At 44.2% G+C, this 22,455-nt stretch overlaps 1 protein-coding gene across 6 annotated transcripts in view; it reads right to left on the bottom strand.

Moving 5' to 3' along the window:
- Positions 1–5,368: 5,368 nt before the first annotated feature.
- The window catches only part of PFKFB2 (6-phosphofructo-2-kinase/fructose-2,6-biphosphatase 2), a 25,862-nt gene continuing 8,775 nt past the window's right edge, over positions 5,369–22,455 (bottom strand). For 2 of the 6 annotated variants that reach the window (XM_019952233.3, XM_019952231.3), the window contains 12 exons: positions 22,130–22,196; positions 21,924–21,998; positions 21,501–21,557; positions 20,477–20,601; positions 18,455–18,662; positions 17,684–17,830; positions 16,821–16,925; positions 15,937–16,066; positions 15,105–15,167; positions 14,781–14,845; positions 13,993–14,184; positions 5,369–7,643 (listed from right to left, as the gene is read on the bottom strand). In XM_019952233.3, the coding sequence (XP_019807792.1) occupies positions 7,581–7,643; positions 13,993–14,184; positions 14,781–14,845; positions 15,105–15,167; positions 15,937–16,066; positions 16,821–16,925; positions 17,684–17,830; positions 18,455–18,662; positions 20,477–20,601; positions 21,501–21,557; positions 21,924–21,998; positions 22,130–22,196 (1,297 nt within the window). In that variant the 3' untranslated portion in view covers positions 5,369–7,580. The remainder of the gene's footprint in view (positions 7,644–13,992; positions 14,185–14,780; positions 14,846–15,104; positions 15,168–15,936; positions 16,067–16,820; positions 16,926–17,683; positions 17,831–18,454; positions 18,663–20,476; positions 20,602–21,500; positions 21,558–21,923; positions 21,999–22,129; positions 22,197–22,455) is intronic. The other 4 variants (XM_073802609.1, XM_073802603.1, XM_019952236.3 and 1 more) reach the window with 2 other exon arrangements.

The raw sequence follows: 22,455 nt of genomic DNA, 5'->3' as shown, positions 1-22,455 counted from the left end.
TTTATTCAACAATTCATTAATCGGGCAGCATCCCACCTAGTAAATACAAGGGCACTCTGAGGAGTTGTACAAAATGGAGGGTTTTTATAGAAGGAGAGTGGGGCAAGGAAGTTACTAGCAAAAGAAAAGGAAGAATTGTTTCAGGATAGGTCACCTTCTTTGGGGGAAAAAATGAGAGTCTAATCATGCAGCTTACCTCATTAGTGCTGACCAGAAAATTTCAGACTGGCCCAATTAAGAGTATATTCCTGGGGGCTTCCCTGGTGGCGCAGTGGTTGAGAGTCCGCCTGCCGATGCAGGGGACACGGGTTCGTGCCCCGGTCCGGGAAGATCCCACATGCCGCGGAGCGGCTGGGCCCGTGAGCCATGGCCGCTGGGCCTGCACGTCCGGAGCCTGTGCTCCGCAACCGGAGAGGCCACAACAGTGAGAGGCCCGCGTACCGGGAAAAAAAAAAAAAGAGTATATTCCTGGGGAAGGTCAAAATTGCAATTAGGTCAAGTATTAATATTAAATCTAGGTTTGGTATCAGGACTTTAGCACAGATGACGTCATTTGGGACCTGTGGTTCCCCCTTTAACAACTGTCAACAACTCTAGAATAGGGATTGTGCCTCATCTGTGTTTGCATTCCCTTCCTCTGCATTGCATAATGAAAAGTATTGATAGAATCGTCTGCTAAATGAATAAAGCAATGCAGAGTAAATGAAAAGAAGAGTCACCCAGAAACTCTACCACAGACCCTCAAATCCATACTGATAACTTATTATGTACTGCTTTTATGGTTTTTCTGTGTCTTTGGTCAACTAATATGTGAGCTCCTACAGTGCAAGCATCTTTTAAAGTATAATTTTCAAAAAATTAATAACATGACATTCATGTAAATATAAAATGAACAAGTGTCAAAGATTTCACTCAACTCATTAATTAATGAGGGAACCATTAAGATGTTACAGTGAATTTAAAGAAGAATTTGAGGAACAGATATATAATATATAGTCAGTCAAAGGTATTCTAAAATGACTTTTCTACTAGAAGCAAAACTGGTTAATATACAGGGCAACAAATTGTAATACTTGAAATCAGATTTTCTAACTGATGGAAATTAATTGAATCTCTACTGGACAAAATTCTTTTGCTTTGCCCTGATTGGGAATCATTTGCATTGTTCTCAGAAAAGAATCATTTGCATTCCTACCCATTTTCTACAAATTAACCTCTACTCTTATAAGAGAGTTGTAAAAAAGCCTAGTTAATAGAAAGTCAACCAAAATTACACACCCTTATGGAATCAATAATCCCTAGAGAGTGTCTGCTAGAGAATACTCAGTAATTCATAAAAAATGTCTCCAGGGCTTCCCTGGTGGCGCAATGATTAAGAATCTGCCTGCCAATGCAGGGGACACGGGTTCGAGCCCTGATCGGGGAAGATCCCACATGCCACGGAGCAACTGAGCCTGTGCGCCACAACTACTGAGCCCGCATGCCACAACTACTGAGCCCGCGTGCCACAACTACTGAGCCCGTGCACCTAGAGCCCGTGCTCCGCAACAAGAGAAGCCACCACAATGAGAAGCCCACACACTGCAGCGAAGAGTAGCCCCCGCTCGCTGCAACTAGAGAAAGTCTGCATGCAGCAACGAAGACCCAACGCCTCCAAAAAACAAATAAATAAATAAATCTCTTTAAAAAAAAAAAATGTCTCCAGTGATCTCTGTTTGTCTAGTTCCAAGTTTTGAGTAATTTTTAACATACCACATATTCTATTTCTTGAGGAATACATGTTCCTCAGTATCTAGTGTACATAATGTTTGTACAATAAATAATAAAAATGAAAGAAAATTTTGTTTATTGCTACATAAACATGAGTATAAAATAGAGCATTATTACAGGAAATAATTGCAAATAAGTCTTCATCTCAGTGGCTTACTTTAGATTCAGAATGATTAGGACTTTAGAAAGGTACTATATTGCTATAATACTGTCTTCCTAACATTTTCTTCGTGAAATGTAAAAATATTTACACTAAGTGGGATATAGAGAGACTATAAATATCCTCACAAAGTTCAGGTCAGGTTTTATGGTCAAATAAATTAAAAGAAAACTTTGTTTTCAAAGCGTATTGAATTTTGTAATTCCATATAAGGGATTACGTGTTTTATTATGGGTGTCCAAGGTTGAATAAACTAATAAATGAGCATTAACTGACCCTTCTAGACTGTTGAACAATTTGATCTAATCCAGATTGTTTCCTGGAGAACTAGGGTAATAAATCAGGTGCAGAAGTTGTACTCAGACTGGTTTGATCACTTTACAAAGGGATGGCGGCCAGTAATTAGCGGAAGAGATCAGAAGGTGAGGGCGGAGGGGTAGAAAAACAAAAGTCCGCGATGCCTAGGCTGGGGGAAGAGTTGTGGGGAGTTAAACAAAGGGAACACACCCTGTGATGTGTGTGTGTGTGTGTGATTTTAAGAGAATTGGGAAAAGATTTTTAAAAGTTCTACAGTATGTTACGCATGGATTTCCTTCGGGTCTTTGTCAAGACAATTCAGAAAAGATCTAAATTGCTTCTCTGATTATTTTTTATTTACCGAGTTGATGTTTCTTGAATGCCTCACCAAGAAAAACCTGGGCCAGAAAAGTAGCCTTTATTCAGATTACATGAGAATAAAATATATAAATTTTAAAAAGGTCAAACTGTTCATGAAGCATTGTAGAATAAGCTTCGCTTGTGAGTCAAAACAGACATGCACTACAGCAGATCAGACTTGATGAATGACAAATAGTGTGTCTTTAAGTGGTGGCAATATAACTCTTCAAAGGCTACTGCTCACCTTGTTATGTCCCTTCAGACTTCCTGCAAAGTCCCTATTACCTACTGAAGCAGATTGCTATTCATTCCCAAAATCCATTCCATCCTTCTTCTTTAGTAATTAAACCACAATTATAGCTGGCACAAGGTCACTTGGAATTTTTTTTTTAATACATTTCAGCCTGCCTGCAGTAATATATAACCATGAGCTATGAGAATAAGTACTGCGTGCAACATTTAGAAAACACCATTAAAGGAAGTTGGTGTACCCTTTTGCTCCCTTTTTACTGACTGGAATGTAGACATGATTCCGGTAGCTTGATATTGTACTATGAGGTAGAATCCAGCACATTGTAGGTGAGAGTAACCTTCTGCATGTGTAAGGTGCTGTTATTTTGGATTTGGTGACACCTTCAGCTGAAACCAACTCTAATCTGAAACACTCATGAATACAAGAAAATAAGGGCCAACTGGTATTTGAGTGAAAGGACCCAGGAATTTAAATTTGGAAAAAAATGTTTAATAGACTTTACTAAATTGTGCCTAGAGGCTGTTTTCCATCCCATGCACAAATTCTAAAAAAGCAACGGATGAAAGAGAAAACCTAGGAAGTGAAAACTGAATGTAAACAATAAGGTAAATGGATCCCTAATGAAGAAAATCCAAACGGATAAACAAGCTATTCTCGGAAAGTAGGCTGGATACTTGCCTCGGAAAAAGGCATTACACTTTTTGAGGCGAGGTCCCATTAGATCTGGAATGCTCTTCCCAAGGGTTCCTATGCTTCTGAAATTATTTCACTTAATTGCAAGGAGAAACTCACCTATAGAATCTGACTTAGTTTTCAAACGTGTGGTATCACATATACAACCAAAAAGCGTACCTAAATGTCTTTGGGAATTCAGAAGGGAGTTATTCTGCCCCAAATGCAGCTGGCTTAATGAGAATAAAAGAAGAAAGACTTTGTTCCCTTAAGTTAAGAAAACGAAAACATTACTCTCCATGATTACCAATGTTATCTTGTTACAATCTATTCAAATTCTTGACTAATCCACAATGTCCAGTTAAAAAAAAGTGGCATTTCAGAATCTCATATATTCCCCTTCTCTGCTTAAGAGTTAATATCAAATAGATGTCTTCATTTTTTATGTCAAAGGAAAGAAAGGAAGATGAGGTGTATTTGTATGTGTGTAGATTATCATCTACCTCCTGGTTTCCTACCTTGAGGTCCAGGGATAGGCTTCAGGAGGTCATGACCCCCCACTAAATTGTATGTACAACTTATGTGTGTGTACCTTTTTCTGGGGAGAGACTCCTTAGCTTTTATCAAATTCTCAAATGATTTCAAGACAATGAGTGTAGGTTGGATGGTGCAGAATACTTCAAAACCATAAAGCATGGTAACAGGCTATTGCCAGACTGCCAGAGGAAGTATCAGTGGGGTTGTCACCAACAAGGACAAGCTAGTGAACCCAAAGGCTGACCCTCCTCATGGTGAGTCCCCAGTGAAGACCCTGGAGAAATTTAACACATGATGTAACAATTATGGCTACAGAAATAAAGCAAATAATGACCATTACCCAACATGGGAGCACTCTCCCAAAAGTCATTTTCTAATCCTGATCATCTTTTAAGTTTCCAGCTATATTGAAAAGTAGTATGTTATGTGTTTATTGGGCCCTCACCATCACAAATCTTATAATTTGACAAAAACTCCTTCATTATTGAGTTGAGTCACACAATAAGGGTGTTCATTCACCTATTTATAAAACAGGGAGAATGATCAAAGACACTCCCCAGCCTTCTTCAAACAGTGGCTTGATTGCTGAATAAGAGAAAACTTAACAAAAGGGCTTGGAGAGTTTTCCAAGGAAATCACACCCTTGACACCTTCGTTATTGTTACTCCTCCAGATACATTACTAAAGCTCATACATTTAGCACTTTCTCTCAATTTCAAACTGCGAGAATTCCTAAGTCATTTTCATGCTATCAGAGCCCTTGAGCTTACAGAATTTATAATTGTTTTACTGTTACTATGAACGTTTCATTTTATCTCCATTGCTAACCATCCTATAGTGTTCCAAGTTCCTTATTCATAAATATTTGCATAACTTATCTAAAAATGGTTTTGGTCAAGGTCATTTATAAGGGGAAGGCATTCCCTCCCAGAAGGGAGGGATGGGTTACAGACTTGCTGTTAAGTGTTTCCTTTCTAATAATAAACTCTAGAAAGAGGACAGACTGTGTTTTAGTCATTGCATGGCAACCAATAGGTGATCATTAAATATCCATTAAATAAATTAATAAAGTTCTAGAATGTTGATAATGCATGGCAGTAATGATCCCACTAATATCATTTTGAAATGCTAATGGAACTTGATAAAGGCAGAAGTCACCAGTTAAAACCACCAGTTGGAAATATATACACAATCTAATAATTTGAGAATCATTTTAAAGAAGCTAGCTTCAAATACATTATGCATGATGTTACTATTGTGTATGTATAATGTACCAAATATTACCTTCTTTTGTGTGTGATTTTAAAAATTAGCTGCACTTTTTAATTAAAAATAACTTTTATTACATTTCTTATTACAAAAGCAACACATATTATTCACAAATTTTAGCATGATCTTATTTATCCAGGAGGTAAACTTTTCTCCAGAGAAATGTATCTCTTGGTTTGTACTTATAATAAAAATCAATGAAAAAAAAAAGTATGCAAAAGAAATCCACTGTGCCATCACACAGTTATTATCCTTTTACAGAAGACGGATACCTACATTCTGAAATTTTAATTTAAGGTAATACTATGGACTTTAAACTTAAATACTCAAAATACCTAAATTTCTACCAAACACAAATTACCTTACATTCTGATTAAATACATGCAGATATTAATATGGGGACTTAAAAATGCCTTACATGGGCTTCCCTGGTGGCGCAGTGGTTGGGAGTCTGCCTGCCGATGCAGGGGACACGGGTTCATGCCGCGGAGCGGCTGGGCCCGTGGGCCATGGCCACTGGGCCTGCGCGTCCGGAGCCTGTGCTCCGCAACGGGAGAGGCCGCAGCAGTAAGAGGCCCGCGTACCGCAAAAAAAAAAAAAAACAAAAAAAAACCTTACATGGATGAATAAATAACTAAATAAAAACATTTATCAGATCATCAAAAGACAGTGTATTTAGATGCAGAAAGAAACCTGCATCACAAGAACAAAATCATTACAGTACAACATGCTATGAGCAGCTAGATGAAAATTACCTGCTACAGAGCAGGGTCAGGAGACTTTCTAAAGGCAGCTTTGTGCACTTAAAATAAGCTCCTAGTTGGTTGCTGAACTGCCAGCAGCCCAGCACATCACATTAGGTAACAGGGTCCTGTATCATCCACAGTATACAAGAACCATTCGGGAAAATTGCATTGCATCTTCTTGCTACTCACCCTCTTGACCAGCAAGTGGGCATCTGAATGAAAAGGGGGAAAAAATTTAAAAAGCTAATAACTTACTATTCTTTTTTTTAAAAAAAAGATTTTGCTTGTAAGATATGGTATCCTTGGGAGCTTCCATGCCTTCCTTCAGGAGCAGTGACATATTAAAATCGCAAAAAAAAGGGACATATTTGACAATCACTGATCTAAGGAATAATTACCTGGTTTATCTTTAAGGGAAACCACATGATTAATGCATTGAGGGCTTGGTGTCCCCCCATCCCATTCCCCCAAGGTTCTACATAAGAGACCAGTAGACCACAATAGTGACAATTAGCTAAGAGGAAGGGATTAGAAGACCAGATGCTCTTGAAGTCATAACCACAGCTTTCTTAGAGACCGTATCACGGTAGCAGACTCCACAGAAGGGCATGTCTCCCTGCACCTGTTCTGAAACCAAAAGAAGTCCTTGGGAGAGTTGATTCCCAAGGAAACTTCTTTTACTTCTTCATGTGATCCAAATGGCACCCTACTTTTCTCTCCAGCCCTCATTTCGAACCACGAGAGAGGATGATGTCAGCCCTCTTCAGCTGTGAGAGGCACACAGTATCAGGTAGAAAATACAGTAGCTACAAAAGAGAACTCAGAAGAAGGGTACATATTTTGTGGAGTCTTGTAGTCAGATCCTGCCCTCAAGGGGCCTGAAACAAGAAAAACTTCTCTAAACAAAAAGATTGCTACTAATGCTGCTCTTCCGTCACCGCAGAAGAGACGTTTTAGGGACTGAATTTCTCATATACCCTCCATTCACCTGATGAATTTGTCTCGTTTCCAATGTGACAAAAAAGTGACCGCAAACCTATGTATATTGTACCCTAGCCTGCTCACTTGTAGTGGATGTAGAGACTAGCTCTTACAGCACAGAAATGGTTTGCTGGAGTTCAGCCCTCTCACTTGGAAACAATTAAATCTGAAGAGGTACATTTGCACATTAGGCAACGAAAGCCAGCTAGGGATACAGTCACAGGTCAGATGTTAAATGCCAAAATGGAACAGGATTGACCAACTTGGCCCAAACCTAGCAAAGAGATGATCAAAACGAAATTGGTTCAGGCTGTGAAATGTTTTGAGGCACAGGGAAGTCAAGTTTTTCAGTGTAACTGATATTCCCATTAGGCATGAGGGGAAGAAATGTGGTGCTGCTTTTTCAGGGCTCATTTGGGTGGCCCCGAATGTCCAATCCCCACTGAACTTCCTGTTCAAGCCCCTTTGGAGCTGACATGCCAAGTTTTTCAGTAGGCCAGTCTCCCGCAGAGGTCTGGCCTCAGCCTTCACATCATCAGGAGAGCAATGGGGGGGCGGCCGGAGAGGAGAGCCTATGCACAGCCAGCGAGGTCTCCGCCTAGGAGCCAGAGAGGAAGAGAAATAAAGCCATTACACCGCCGCCAAATGACTAACGGAGGAAGTTGAGCAGAACCCTCACCCACCCTTCCGGCGCTCCCCGCGGCTCACATCCCCACATCCGCACACGTGCGTGAACACGTTGGTGGGCTAGCACACGCCCCTCTACCCTCGGGAGTCAGACAAACTCTAATGGCTTAGTCCTGAGCTTCCTTCCCTGAGGAACCGACCTTGTGACCATGTTGGACCAAGCACTCCTTTCAGACCTGGAGCTAAGCCACATATCCAAGATAGGAGGCGGAAGCAGTAGGCAGCCCCGTGGTAAAAGGAGAGTATTTAGGCTACATCAGCCAAAAGACCAGGCCAAAAAAATGATACTGCGGGCAGGGGCTACTTGGCTTCTGAGGAGGGTCCCTACCGCTGTAGTTATCCCGGTCCATCCTGAAATCAGTCATCAGAGCAGAAGTCAACTTCCTCCCATAAACTGGGATCCAACGTTTGAACTTGTGAGAAATTCTTCCCCCGAGAACAGTGTTTCTCAAATGTTAAATGTGTGTCGTCATCCAGTTAAAATGAATATTCTGATTCAGCAGGCCTGGGATGGGGCCCAAGAGCCTGCATGTCTAATGAGCTCCTGGTCCTTGTTAAGGTAACAAGGAATAAATAAGGCATGAGAATAGTGACACAATCCCACCCTTTTTTCCTATCCCCGAAGAAGTTAAATGCCATTCTACCCCACCAGCTGTCATCTCTTCAGAAACAGGAAGGTAATATTTTAGAAGGAAGAGTCCACTAAATTCTAAGAGATCGCCAAAGGTTTTTTTTTTTTTCCCACAATAAATAATGAGTTCCATGTTGCTAGTGCGAGTCAGAGCACAGTGTGGTCAAAGGTAATTTTTTCTTAATTCTTGTAGAGGCGCCAAAAAGTACACACGACTAAGTTCAGGTGCCTTCTATAATGTCCTTCCCACCTTCCCCAGAAGGTGGTGCAAGAGAGCCACGCCTCCACCAAGGACTCCAGTCACTCTGTGGACTGGCTTTTGCTGGTCTGACGCTCAAGTGCCAAGCAGCCTGAGGCAAAGTTTTGGGGGTGGGGAAGTGGTGGAGAACACAACCCAAAATACAAAACAAAAAACCCAGAAGCCTTCTGATAGATTCAAGTTACTCAACAATTTTATTTACCCATTCTACACACACACACACAAAAACACATTTCAAATACAGTTATACACCTTATGTGGATCTGAGTGCCATATTTTGACATCAATGTCACCAGATTAAATTAGAATGCTGCTAAGGATTAACATTCCTTCTTTCAACACAGCTTTGCCTAGGAAACATGCAGGATAGCGCTATTGCTTCGGTTCCCAACTCAGTCCATTCCATTTAACCCAGTGGTGCTCAGCCCACTCCCAATCCCTCCAAAGGGCACAGCTGGCAACAAGTCCTTTGCTTTTGCCACAGCGAAACTATCACCATTATCAGAATGAATTCATTTTGTTACTTCAACACAAGAAAAAAAAAAATGGACACAAGCAATTCAGATACAAAAAACACTGAGTAGCTAAAAATTGGTCATGGATCCCCAGTGAAAGCCTTACTGAAAAGAATACTTTTGCCAAAATTTCCTTTGCATTTTTATTGATTATATTATAATTAAGAGGCAAATGGGTAGCGGACTAAAAACAGCAGCATTATCCAATGGAATGCTACAGCCCATAGCAGGGAAGCTGAGGACACAGAAAGTTCAGAAAGTGAAGTCCTGCCCAGAAATGGGGGAATGGATAGGATGACTTCAAGTAAAGGTAACAGTGTCAGGCTCTGAGCAGGCATTTCCTTAGCTGAGTTTACAAAATAACTTACAAGTGATGTTCAACCTTCATTTTCTACAAAATGATTAGAATGTGGCTGCTACTCTAAAAGAAATATCTGTTAAAAATCATAGCGTATAGAACTTCCCCCTAAAGAAAACATGTGGAGTGGTTACTTCCTTTCTTTGTAGGACATGTACAATAGACAGAGAATTGTCGTAACATGCATACAGTGTCAACTGGTACAATTAGAAAACAGTCAGACTTGTCAGCTTACAGATCTTAGTAGAGCCTGTTGGTTAGTCAGCATAGGGACCCTACCAGAATCTGTCAGGCAGCATGCGGACCCTACCACACTCTGTCAGGCAGTCAGCACATAGATAATTCTAGATACAGTGTTCTGGACATGATGAGTCTAAATTAAATTCCTGGACATACTTCTGATGTCTGTGTCACCTCGATCGGAAGTCAGAGATCAATCCTGCCAATGTTGCAACCTGATTCAAATTAAAATATTTAATTCCAATAAAATTATTTAATTCAAAGTAAAATATTTTAAAACACAAGTCAAAATGTATACCGGAAAACCTATGTAAAGTTATCAAATTTCTGGAAAACAAACACAACATGGCCTCTGGGCTTAACAAAGACAATGGAATGTGCATAAGACTAAACAACCCAGATAGAGTTCCCTCAATTATTAGGCACTTATTCCCCTTGTCCTTTGGCTACCCCAAGCATCAGTGAGTTTCTCTGGTACTCAGACCTTCTACTCACAGATACACCATAAGATGGATTTATTTCCAAACAGCCGTATCATGTTTCTTCAAAATGCCAGTGTCTCTGAAGATCAAATGTGGGTTGCAAAGAGGAACACCCAGATCCTCACAGGAAACACTCAACCGTTCAGTCTAGGATACAAATATCTTGCACTCCTAAACCTAACTTCTTGGGAGGTAGTGGGTGGGTGGGGGATGGACAAAAAAACAAAAACCAGAGATAAGGATATGGGGCAGACCCCTGGCACAATGCGTGTTTTTAATAGATTTTCTTATTCTACTTTCCAACTGAATGCAAAACAATCTCCTTACCAAAACAAAAGCAAAAACAATACAGATAATAAATAAGAGCTAAATTCCAATTTAAGGATTAAGATATAGGAAGAGAAGCTAGTTGTCTAAATCTGCTTTAGATTCCTCTTCACATCTGTCACGCAATTCCTCATTTAGTTTTAAAGCAGGGAAAAGATAATCAGTGATTATCAAAGATAATACAGTGATTGTTTTCCTTTCCTAATTTTCTACCAGTAGATTAAATGCTAAAGCCTTCACCTATTTCTCCCATAACACAGCTGAAAGCCTCAGCAAAAGGTACTTGGGAGTTCATCCTTCCTTACTAGCATTCGTGATAAACACATAATCAGAGTAACGTGTATATACTACCGACACACACTCAAATAAGAAGGGGAGAGGAGGACAGGAAAGAAAAGATAGGGAACAGGAATTCTCTAAAAGGTAGATTAAGAGCTCTCTTCTATTCTATGCTCTCCTGGCTCCTTTCTGCTGAAACTTCTCTGGAGGGACCTTGCTCTAAAAACCAAACAACGCTGAAATCCTTGCTGTTGTCAAGTTCTAATTTCTCATGTCCAATCTGAGAATTATAAGACCACCTCACTCCTCTTCTTGGGGAAGCAAACTAACACATGGGGAGAATGGCAAAATATCGGCAGGCTGAGAACCCAAATGAACATCCCAGTGCCCTGTGTCTAATGCAGGGGTTTATAACAAGGTAAAACAATGCTAGTTTGCTAGAGAATTCTCTTCTCGCTAGGAGTACGCACAGCCCAAAGCCAAATCTTGGATCAAAATGCTCCTTCTCATGCATTAGTTCTGAGTCACTCTCACCTCACAGCAAGAGAAAAGACTGAATGCCCATTTGGGCTAAAGATGCCACCAGCCAAGCAAAGCTAGACAAGACAACCTTGTAAAAGTGCCACACACACACCTCCTAGACCACGTCATTCTGGGGGACATTCCCACCTCCCAACCCTTTTAGTCTCATACATGTAGGACAAGAAAGAAGTCAGAAGGAATCTCTACTCCACTTCGACGTCCACATTTACAGACTCAACGTGTTGCTCTTTCACAAATGTTCATTTATTATAAATTATATGCTCTTTCTCTAAAATAACTTTTTCAGGGCAAGGACCTTTTCTGCTGCTTTGGTGTCTCCTTCTCCCACCACCACTCCACCCAGCCCAAAGCCCCACAAACATGGACACTAGGTACACATTATATAATGGCTAAACAGGAATAGGAAGTTACCTTATGTCTGGAAGGCAATTTAGAGCAGCATCTAGGCAAATGGCCTTTGAGATTGGCTGTGATGTCCTACTCAGGATGTAGGAATAAAGGACTCAAGGTCACAAGCCAGCTGCCTGTGATGATAACCTTTATCATCCCACAAGTTTTATCTCAGTACCTCTCTCCAGGGTGCTTAAAATTCTCAGCTATTATCATAGGACATTTATACGACATAGTGATTTGTTCCACATCACCCTGCAATGTAAAGTGTTAAAGCCGGAACAGGGTGCTGCCTGAAGTAACAATGAGGGGGTAACTTCATTCAATACTGTGATCTGCTCACACATCTAACTCCAGGAAACTGTCCTTTCAAAACCATGAGGAATTCAGAATTCCCAGGTTGACGCTTAGTCCAGGGAACTACTGTTTCTCCACCCAACAACACAAAATAGAGTTCTAACCTGGAGTATGATTCAGAATCATCAGAGAAGCTATTTAAACACATGCATGCCCAGACCCTAATCCCAGAGACTGAGTCAGAATTAAGCCTAGAGTGGACACAGGCATGTGCATGTTTCAAAAGTTCTATAGGGGATTCTAATGAAGATTCTTAGATGAGAAGCACAACAAAAGGCCTCCTATTACCAAACAGAAACATCCCTGTAAATAGCTAACTTGCTCTCACTGGTCACCTCTAAGAGACAGATTGATAACTTTAAGGTACGGAGTCCTCTCTCTCTTTTAAAAATCTCATGAGAACTCTAGACTTGCCTCTCAGAAAAATGCACATACGTATATTCATGTATTTTGTATACAAAATTGGCGGAGGTATAACATCGTGGGCCACCAAGGGGCTAAGAATCCCTACTCTAAACATAACCTTGCAGAAAAAAATAAAATGACACAAGTAAATGTGTAAACAGTCAACAGCTAGACCCCACAGGATTCTAAGACTACTCTAGACACCAAGATGATATAAATTAATACCCTAGTGAGGGAGATTTAATTTATCACCAGGCTTTCCCAATATCTGGGGGAAAAAACTGCTCACGCAGAACATGTTTTGACTTAAAAAGGAGAATGTGTTGAGAATTACTAGAATGTGTTGAAAATTACTAGTTCACTAGCAGCTCTAGTGAACTCTTCTCTGCCTTTCCCTTGAGCAATTCAAACCTCAGTGGTGACTCCTAAATCTCACTCTGTCCTTCTCAACAGTCCTGGAGGTCACCGGCTTTGGCAGGAAAGTTCCTGTAGTTGGCAAAGAAGCCAGGAACCAATGGAGAAAATGTATGACACTCCTCCAAGAGCCCTGTAAGAGCTAGAGGCCAGCCTACTCTCCTAAACCCTACCCCTCTGCAGCCCAGAGACCTCACACCTCTGCAGCCCAGAGACCTATGTCTGAAAAATACAAACCAAGGTATTTCACACAGGCTGAAAGCCAGCTTCCCCCAGGGTACTGAAGACTTGAGGATTGTTTCTCAGGAAAGGAGGCAAGAACTCTCATCCTATGTCTACCTGCAGTCTCTAGAACATCTGTGGATGTTCTGTAGCCTGGGCTGACCCTTGTAGGACCTGGCTTGAGAGGAAGGGAGAAGGGAAAAGAAAGGCTCCCCCAGTCCAGATCCATCTAGGCCCACTGCAGAGAACGTCAATGGAGGGCAGACTTCTCTCCCACCCACTGCCCCTTCCCTCCTAGACAGACACACAACAATGCCATGCATCACACTGGGCAATCCAAAGGGGACACGAGAGGGGGGAAGAAAGCAGGCAGGTCAGGACTGTGAGTAAAGCACACCTGGAAGAGACAAAGGTGGAGGGCAAATGGGCTTCTGTGTCCCCCTCCACCCTGCCCCCACTTTACCAACACAAGGACATTAGTGAGTTTAGACAACTGTGGATGGACAAGAACCACGGCGTGCTCAGGCTCAGCCCCAGCTCTGCCAATCACCCCAGGAGACTGGATCCCTTTTTCTCCTCCTCCAGACCCCCCCCAACCGAGGACCTGTCCTAAAACACCCAACTCGCCAGCTTGCCCCTGGGCGGGGAGATGTCTCACACCGTACACTAGCTAGGGTTGGTCTGGAAACACGGGACCTCACATTCTCTGCTAAGATCCACAGTGTGGGGCTGGTGGGGGTGGGGGTGGGGGGGTGGGAGCTGGAAGTTAAATGACTCCTTGGTGATTAGTGACAAGGGCAGGAGGCCAGGATGGGAGGGAGACACACGGTTACACCACCGGAATGCTGACTTGGGTCTTCGGCTGGTCGGCCCCTTCTTGCATGTCCAGGGCACGGAGAGGGCTGAGGGGCTCGAGGGGCCGGCTCCCAACACTGTAATTTCTTGGACGCCTTACTGTATTCGAACTGGACAGAGGCGTAAAGCTGTTCCTTCTCATCCTTACAGGGGTTTGGTTCTTGGGGAAGTTGTTCTGATTGGAAACGAGGGACACCACACAAATGAAAGCCAAGCCAAAAGCTCACTCTTAAACCACAGCAGCCTCCTGCGGACGGGGTCTCTCCTAAGACATGGGCCGCGGCCTGGTCCCCCAGCCCCGGGAGACTAAGGGTTGTGGGGGTAGAAGCTCCTTGAGCACCATACTTCAAAGCAGGAAAGAGGCTCAAAGAAAGGAAGGGGGTTATTTAAGATCACACACAGATTACCAGAACAGACCTAGGAACAGACCTATACCTCCTGACCCCGCCTTACAGGCACCTCTGGATCCTGCTTTCTAAAGGGAGTGCTTTCTGGGGGGAAAATCTGCATTTCACTTCTGCCAAACACTTTCCATAGTTCATTGGATTTCCAAGAGCCAATCCGCAAGGTTAAGACTCAGGAAAGAGATACTGATTTTAAAAAATAGTAATTCCAACATCTCTTCTTTTTGGAAGTGAGCAGACTACATGGGACATGAGTTCTGGATCGGTTTTCCTTTTGTACGTAAAAGAAACCCAGTCTCTCGATGTCAAAGGTTCAAAGACTCGAAGCGGTGGGGAACCAGCATGTCATCCGTGGGGAAATACTTACAGTTGGCTTGTCACGGTGAGTGTTCACAGCCTCCACGTTAAGTTTAATTGTTTCCACTTTGCAGCCTGAGAAAACAGAGGAAAGTGGAGAGGGCTTCAGGAAAAAAGCTCAAAGAAAAATTCCTTAGTTTCAGTATGGTAATAAAAGAACATATATTTTCCCCAATACATACATACATCCCTTTAAAAATGGAAGGCACTGATGGAACTTCCCTGCTAGATACAGGTGAGGAAGTTGAACTTCTAGGCAAACTTCAGAGAAAATTCAAAACTCCTGACCTTCCTCTATCCCCACCTCCTGCCCAGCTCCTAGGCTCATAGTTACCGTAGGCTACGGGAGTAAGTTTGAAGATGGTATGCAGAGGGCACCTCAGGTACGGCAGCTCATCTGAAAGCAGAAAGACCAGGTGGAGGAAGTCTCAGTATTATGAAGCAAGGTCAAGTTAGTGGAAGAGAGCATCTGAGGCGCTCCTGAGTTTTCTTTACCCTGACCTGGAGTTAGACATCTCCTCCTCTAAACCCCCAGACAATTATCAACACAGCCTCCAAGGAAGCCACCCCAGCTACTGAGTGGCTAAGAAAGGAAAAAAGCCCACTTTAGATCTTTCCCTGTAGGCAAAGCAAGAGGAAGTGCTGCAGCCAGGGCCCCACACAAGGGAAGACTGGGGCACCGTGGGTACCCCAAAGGTCAACCTGCAGGCTTCCCAGCAGCTCAGGTAGATCAGGAAGGGAAGGGAGGGGAGTATCAGAGAAGACAGCAGCACTTCCTTATTGCTCTCCCCAGAAACCGTCTACCCTGAATCCAAAGGATGAAGATGCTTCTAAGATAACACCCTCCTAGTAGCCCAAGTAACAAGCCGGGAATGTTCAACCACTTTTCTAATGCTGCCAGGAGTGTTAGCGCAGTGCTGCCCCTTTAGCCAGGCAGGACCAAGAGCTAAAGCAGCAGTTGCTCTCCACTGGGGGTTTTTGTATCAGCAGAGTAAATTCAGCAAGTAGTTGGCCCAGTGGCTGCTGGGAGCCCCACACTGCTGCCTGAAGAATGTACTCTGATTTGAGTGGAAGAGTGGGAGGTCTCGTTGCCAGGGATCCTGGTGCCACCCCAAGTCCAGCCCCCTCCCTGTGGATGTGTGCCCGGCCCTTCCCTCCAATGGCACCTGCACCCTTGTCCAAGAAGTAGGCCAGGAGGCAGCGCATGACAGCCTGGTGGGAGATGACGAGGACGTTGCCCTGACGCTCCAGCTCCATGATGACAGGCTCCAGCCGCTGCACCAGGTCCTGGTACGACTGTGGGGGAAGTGGGGTGGGCTGGGAGGAGGCGCAAGCTGGCAGCCAAGTCGGTGGCTGTGTCCAGAGTTAAGAGGCCGCTTCTCCTTTCTCCCCAGCTGGCTTTCCTCCTGGAGGTTTGGCGCCTTCGTGTCGCCTGCTAACCACCCCCAGCCCTGGTACCTCTTGAGAATATCCAGACTTTTCAAGAGCAATGTTCAGACCGAGAAAATTGCAGGTCAAGAAGAGAAAATCTGAACGCAGCCTGTGGGGTTCTTTTTCTCTCGACAGAATAGGCAAGAGTGCAAGGCAACAAAGGCTCCTAGGGATTTCCTAGAGCCCTGTTGTTTTATTTACCTTTGCCTCACCCCCCAGACTACGAAGCCACTTGGGCCAGCAAGCAGCCTTAAACACCACAGATGAGAGGAAAATCATTCATATCCCATACATTTACTTGGGGCCTATACCTGCTTGGGTGGGGCTGGAATGAAACGAAAAGAAGTTACAAAAGACCACGTGGATTCTAACATATACTCAGCAACAGAGGCTATCTTGTTACCCTTTCTCTGGAGATCTTAACAAATAAATGAGGCATTGGACTGCCGACTGCCAGAGCTGAATTAAACACAGCAGGCCCCAAAGGTAGGAAGAGAAACTAAATGATGCCTTAAGTACTCTTTCTCGGTCCCCAAACTCACATTCAATCCTTCCCCAAAATTCAAGCTAAGCCCCTAGCAAAAGGTGGGGCAGTCACCCCTCATGAGGGAAATCTCACCTCCCCTCCAGGATATCGATACAGGTATTTCTCTTCATCTCGAAGCGCAAACTCGTCTGGGTACCGCTCCTTAATCTCCGCATAAGTCATCTCCTCGCACACACCCTGCAGGAGCCACACGGCTGGAAGAGGCGAACTGGACCCACACAGCCCCCCAAATGAAAAGGCGCCCGTGAAGAATATTAGGCATTCGTGCCAGGCACTGGGCTGGCTCCCTTCACGCACTGCAACTGACCGACTAGCAGGGTGAGGGGCCACTGGGAGAGGAGGCCGCCTCTCTAGCTTAAGCTGCCGCTTTCTCCTACTGCTGTGGGGAACTTAGAGGTCAAGAAAAGTCAGCAGGATAAAAGGAACAGGAAGCAGGGAAGGAGGGGAAACTGAAGGCACTAAAGAATTCTTGTAGAAGACATAAAAGGGTACAGAGGAAGGAAAGAAAAAGTGCCTACTTTTGCACTCAAGGACACAGAAAGCCAAGAACAAATTGGAAAGGACTTTTCCAGAACAGCTGACCAGGTGGCCTAAGGAGAAATTAAAGAAGTGAGTTGTCAGCTACTTCTTTTTCCTAGGAGGAAAATATATGAAGGGTCCAAATGGAGCTTCACCCTCTCCAGGTGCCAGGGGCTAGGTCAAAATTTGGTTCAGGTCCCATCACTGGCACAGGTGTGTCAAGCAGGCAGGAAGCCCTGATTGGGGGTGCATTGTTCCCACTTATTCCCTAAACTGGCCATAGATTCAGCTTCCTCAAAGTCTCTACTTGGTGTTTCTAGTTTTCTAGATGAACGGCCCACATGGTGACTTCTGAGAGCTCCTGCCTGAATAGGAGACCCTTACAGGCTTTTTAGCCATCAGACCTTCCTACTCACAGCATCAATCTCATTCAGAATCTTCCACTGCTCATAGGTCACCCCCAGAGATTCAGCGGTCTGGATAGTCCTCTTCAACTGACTTGTCCACACTTTGAGGTCTGCTATCTCCTGTTCCTCCAGAAACTTCCTTAGAGCCTGGGCAAACTGGGGTGTGAAATAAAAATTTTAAAAGAACACACACACACAGGGAATTCCCTGGCGGTCAGTGGTTAGGCCTCCACGCCTCCACTGCAGAGGACGCGGGTTCCATCCCTGGTCAGGGGAACTAAGATCCTGCAAGCCGCGCATGGCACGGCCAAAAAAAAAGAAAGGAAGGAAGGAAATACAGACACAGACACACACACACACACACACACACACACACACACACACACACACACACACACACAGAGGACTGTTAACTCAGCCTGAAAAGGACAATGTGTATGACCCCAGTCAAACTCTGAAAGGTGCTACATAGTTATAATAAACCCAAGAGGAAATGAACTTTAACCAGAGCATCCTGTACTGTGCTGAGCATACAAGTTGAGCTCAATAAATATGGGACAGCTGAATGATCACAGCAGAAATGGTTCCGAGTTACGCACCCTTCAATACACAGCTAGAACCAGTGAATAAGAAAACGTCTCTTTACTTGCTTGACTATCTGAAACCACAGCCTAAACTCCAATAGGATTCAGTAAGAAGTAAGGGGATCAAAGAGATGACATCCACCATGCCCTTCTAACTCTAAGCCTGGGAAATCCAGCCTGCTGGCTAACTACTCACCTGTTTTCCCCGCACGGAGAGGCCTGAGTCACCCCCAATCTTTCCCAAGAGATTGAACTCGCTCTCTCCGTGCCGGCAAAGGTAAATGGTGCGAGGATGGACATGGATATTCATGAGGTAGTAGACGATCTTGCTCTGGATGTAGTCCTGGACTTTGTTCACTAGAAATCGCTGGCCCACGTTTATCACCTTGATGAAAGAAAGATCCCTGGGACAGAGCAGGGAAAAAAAAAAAAAAAGTCCCCTGGGTATGAAAATCTGAGGATAACAGGAGGAGGGGAAAGGATCTGTATAGTTACTTGCAGGCTCCCAGCAGCTCTTCTGCCTCTCCTGCCACACCCCGACCCAAATGTAAGGAATCAAATGGAAAGAGATGGATGGCTCCGCAGAACAAAGATGCAGTAAACTTTCCTGAACTTCTCATCAGGCAGTACCATTTCCTCAGTGCCTACACTGTGCCAGGCACTGTAGCTAAGTTAGATAAACAGAATTCAGGCTTCCCCTCAGGGGCTAGACTAGATGGATGACCTGAAGATTTTGCTAACCCTGAAGTTTGTTGAGAAGCACAGCGCCCACCTGAGGCGGTCAAGACGGAGTCAGAGTGTGGCATCTACCAGCGGGGAGGGGCGAGGAGGGGGGTGCAGAACCATAGACAGAGATCTCTGTGCGTTCCCCCCCATCTACATAAATCAAGTTTCTCTCAAAGGCACTCACATAGACTGTTTGCTTTGTGGCCATCATGGAATTATTCTCACTATAAAAATAATAAGTGTTTATTCCAAAAAAAATTTTTTTAAGAAAGAATGATGCAAATAAAAATTACCCATAGCCTACCACCAGAGGTAACATCTACACACACACACACACACACACACACACACACACACACACATATTCTTCTAGAATATTTTTCTATGTAGGACTTTGGGCTAACTGAGGAATATACTATTATGCCGTATCTAGGGCAGTGGTTTTCAACTTCTGTATTGAGAAACACCTGCAAACACTAACATTGTGGGCAACATACTCGAAGGAACTGAAAGACTCGAAAGATGAAGCAGACCACTGAAGCAATTTAACAGTGGCTATGCACACTGGCTTGCCATCTGCTTGGCTTCAGGGCTGTATTCTTATCTGACTAGAGCTGTACTGACTGCATGCTTTTTCAAAGGCCACCTTCTCACGGGTCTCCCTGTGCACATGTCATTCTTCAACATGGACTTGGCATCTTGCTACAGCTCTTTTCGCCCACACACGTCAAGTTAACCTGTGTTCTATGCCACACTGCTGATAGGCACTGCCATAGTAAGTAATATATAAAAACCACTTGAATATATATATTTATATATGCATACACAAGTACAATATATTGTTTTATGCAAAATAAATTTACATATTATGTTATTTTACATATGGAATATATGCACATATATTCATATGTATTACTATATATTTTTATACATATATATATATATATATATATATATACACCTATACACACACAATAAACTTTAAAAATTGATCAAAAACTGATGACACACCTCTAAGAGGTGTCCTACAATACCCTAATTCAAAACTACTGATCTAGAGCAGTGGTTCTCAACAGGGGGTGATTTTGCTTCCCAGGGGACATTTGGCAAAGTCTGGAAACCTTTTTGGTTGTCACAGCTTGGGAGTGCTACTGGTATCTAGTGGGCACAGGTCAGGGATCCTGCTAAAGACAGCTACAGCACAAGACAGCCCCACAGCACAGAATTATCCAGTTCAAAATGTCAATCATGCTAAGGTTGAGAAATCACGCCCTAGAGGACAGACCAGAAGAACTCAGGATAAAAAACACTCCAGTGTTCAGGTATAAGATTCAATCTGCCTAGAGGCCACAAATCCATACCTTGTTTCCCTGGAATGATGTAAACAGAGGTCTGGATGGTCAGAGGGAAGTCTAGGGACAAGGGGAGAAAGGCTCTTTTCTCAAATGAGACCCCTGCCTCAGGCCCTTCAAACCTTGGCCTTAAACCTTACTTGTCATAGTTGTCTGGGTCAAGGGGTTGATAGGTGACTTTGTAGCACTCAATTCTCTTTAGGAAGTCCTCCATCACATTCTCCCTGTTCCTTTCAGGGTAGTCAGGGCTCGACACCTTTACCTCCTGGAATCACAGGGAGAGCAGGGCCTAGTCAGAGGTCTGCCCTTAACAGCCCTCCTGCCAACAGCCACTGCTAAATAAAGAAAAGGAAGGCCATAGAAGTGGCCTTTCACTGGAGCACTGGCAATCCCCATTCACTGAGCACCCCCTCCCCGTCCTGTGACCCTGGCAACCAAGAAGGGAAAGACAACTGGGGAGTCATGTGCCTGCCCTTGGCTGAAGGACAGAGGCAGTCACGCAGCTGAAGCAGTTCTTGGGCCCCAATCCTTTTATGTACCTTCCTGGGAAAACAGAATGGGATCCAATTTCTCCCCAAGGGCGATTAGAATAGGGTGCTTGATCTGATACACTGCTGACTCAGACCAGACACCTCTTCAGCAAGTTCCCACACTGCTGGGAGAGCACCACCATGACACAGTGCATGGATATCCACTCAGCACAGCACAGCACAACCATCAAATGGGCACTGGCATAAGCTGTGACCACACACAGCACGAGGTGCCCAGTGCATAGAATGCTGACCTCAATATTAGACAATCGGTGGGCAGATGACCTTCCTGTAAGGTGGCCCTGACAGATAATAAAGAGTCTGATCTATTCTAAGAACATACCTGGGTCTCAACGTCTAGCTAATACCCAGAACACAGGGCCAGGGCTACTACAGTTTAAGTTTGGCCTCTGTTCAACAGCTAATTCTTACTTTCTTCCTCAAAGCCTCTTTCTTTTCCCAAGGGAAGAGTGTGGACGTACAAAACGGTGTTCTGGCAGATCAAAGAGATCACCCTGTGTTGTTAAACATGTCTATTTCTCTCTTTCATTACCGGGTTGACTCCCCACACCACCCCCACCAACACACACACACAAGGCATAAAGAGGTGGTGGTGTGAGGAGATGTCACCTACCAGGATGTTGGCAGCAATGACATCGGGATCATCGCAGACAGATTCCACAAAGAACACCTGGCCAGGGAGAGAAGGCAGTGATCAATGAGTCAGTAATGGCCAGGCTGTTAATTAAGAGCACACGCTCATATCTGCTCCACCGCAGCCAACACATCCCCTGGGATTTTCTTTCATGAAAGTGGCCTTCAAGGCCTCTTCATTTAAAAATAGCTCTTACCACGTCCCCAGGGCCTCATACATACAGGCTAAGGAGCTGAGAAAGGACCTGAAAGAAAACACTCAAGGACTGGCGGTGACTCACCAAGATGAGAGAATCAGATGTCCAATCCTGTCCTCACCCACCAGAATCAAACAGATCTGCGTGTCCCCCCAACTCCCCACCTCCACTCACCCCTCCTCCTCCAGCTTGGAGGCAGATTCTACCTTGAAGGAATTCTCCTCGGCAAAGTTCAGAATCAAGGCCCTCCTCTCTCGAGTGGTATTGGTAGCATCAAACACCTGGGAAGAGAGCCCACAAGACAGATGAACGGGGACCGAGAAATGAAATCCCACCAAGGCGGACCCAAGGTGGGGCGGTGCAGCCAGGCTGCTGAAAGGGGGGAGACGGGGAGGAGGCAGGTGAGGCTTACCGCAATCTGCCCACTGTCCTCCGTGAGATACGCCTTCACATCCTCCAGTGCCACCAGAGCACACTGTCTGCCGAGAGAGCAGAGGAATCAGCCAGAGGACTGGGCCGGGGCCAAGCTTAGGCACAGCCAGAGACATGAACAGCCGGGGTGCCACAGGGATCACACCCCTTCCTGTTCAGTTTCCCCACTGATCAAAAATTTTCCCTAATTAGACCTTTCAGCTTGCCCGTTGAGATTTTTCTACCATCCTATGTCTTTCCTCTTCCCCTGTCCCATGCACGTGTCTTACCCCTCTGGAGGCTTAGCCTACAAGCACACACGCAACT

Source organism: Tursiops truncatus, chromosome 1, assembly GCF_011762595.2.
Source record: "Tursiops truncatus isolate mTurTru1 chromosome 1, mTurTru1.mat.Y, whole genome shotgun sequence".
NCBI lineage: Eukaryota > Metazoa > Chordata > Mammalia > Artiodactyla > Delphinidae > Tursiops > Tursiops truncatus.
The sequence above is the reverse complement of the archived record's forward strand: the minus strand, read 5'-3'. Positions and strand labels throughout refer to the sequence as shown.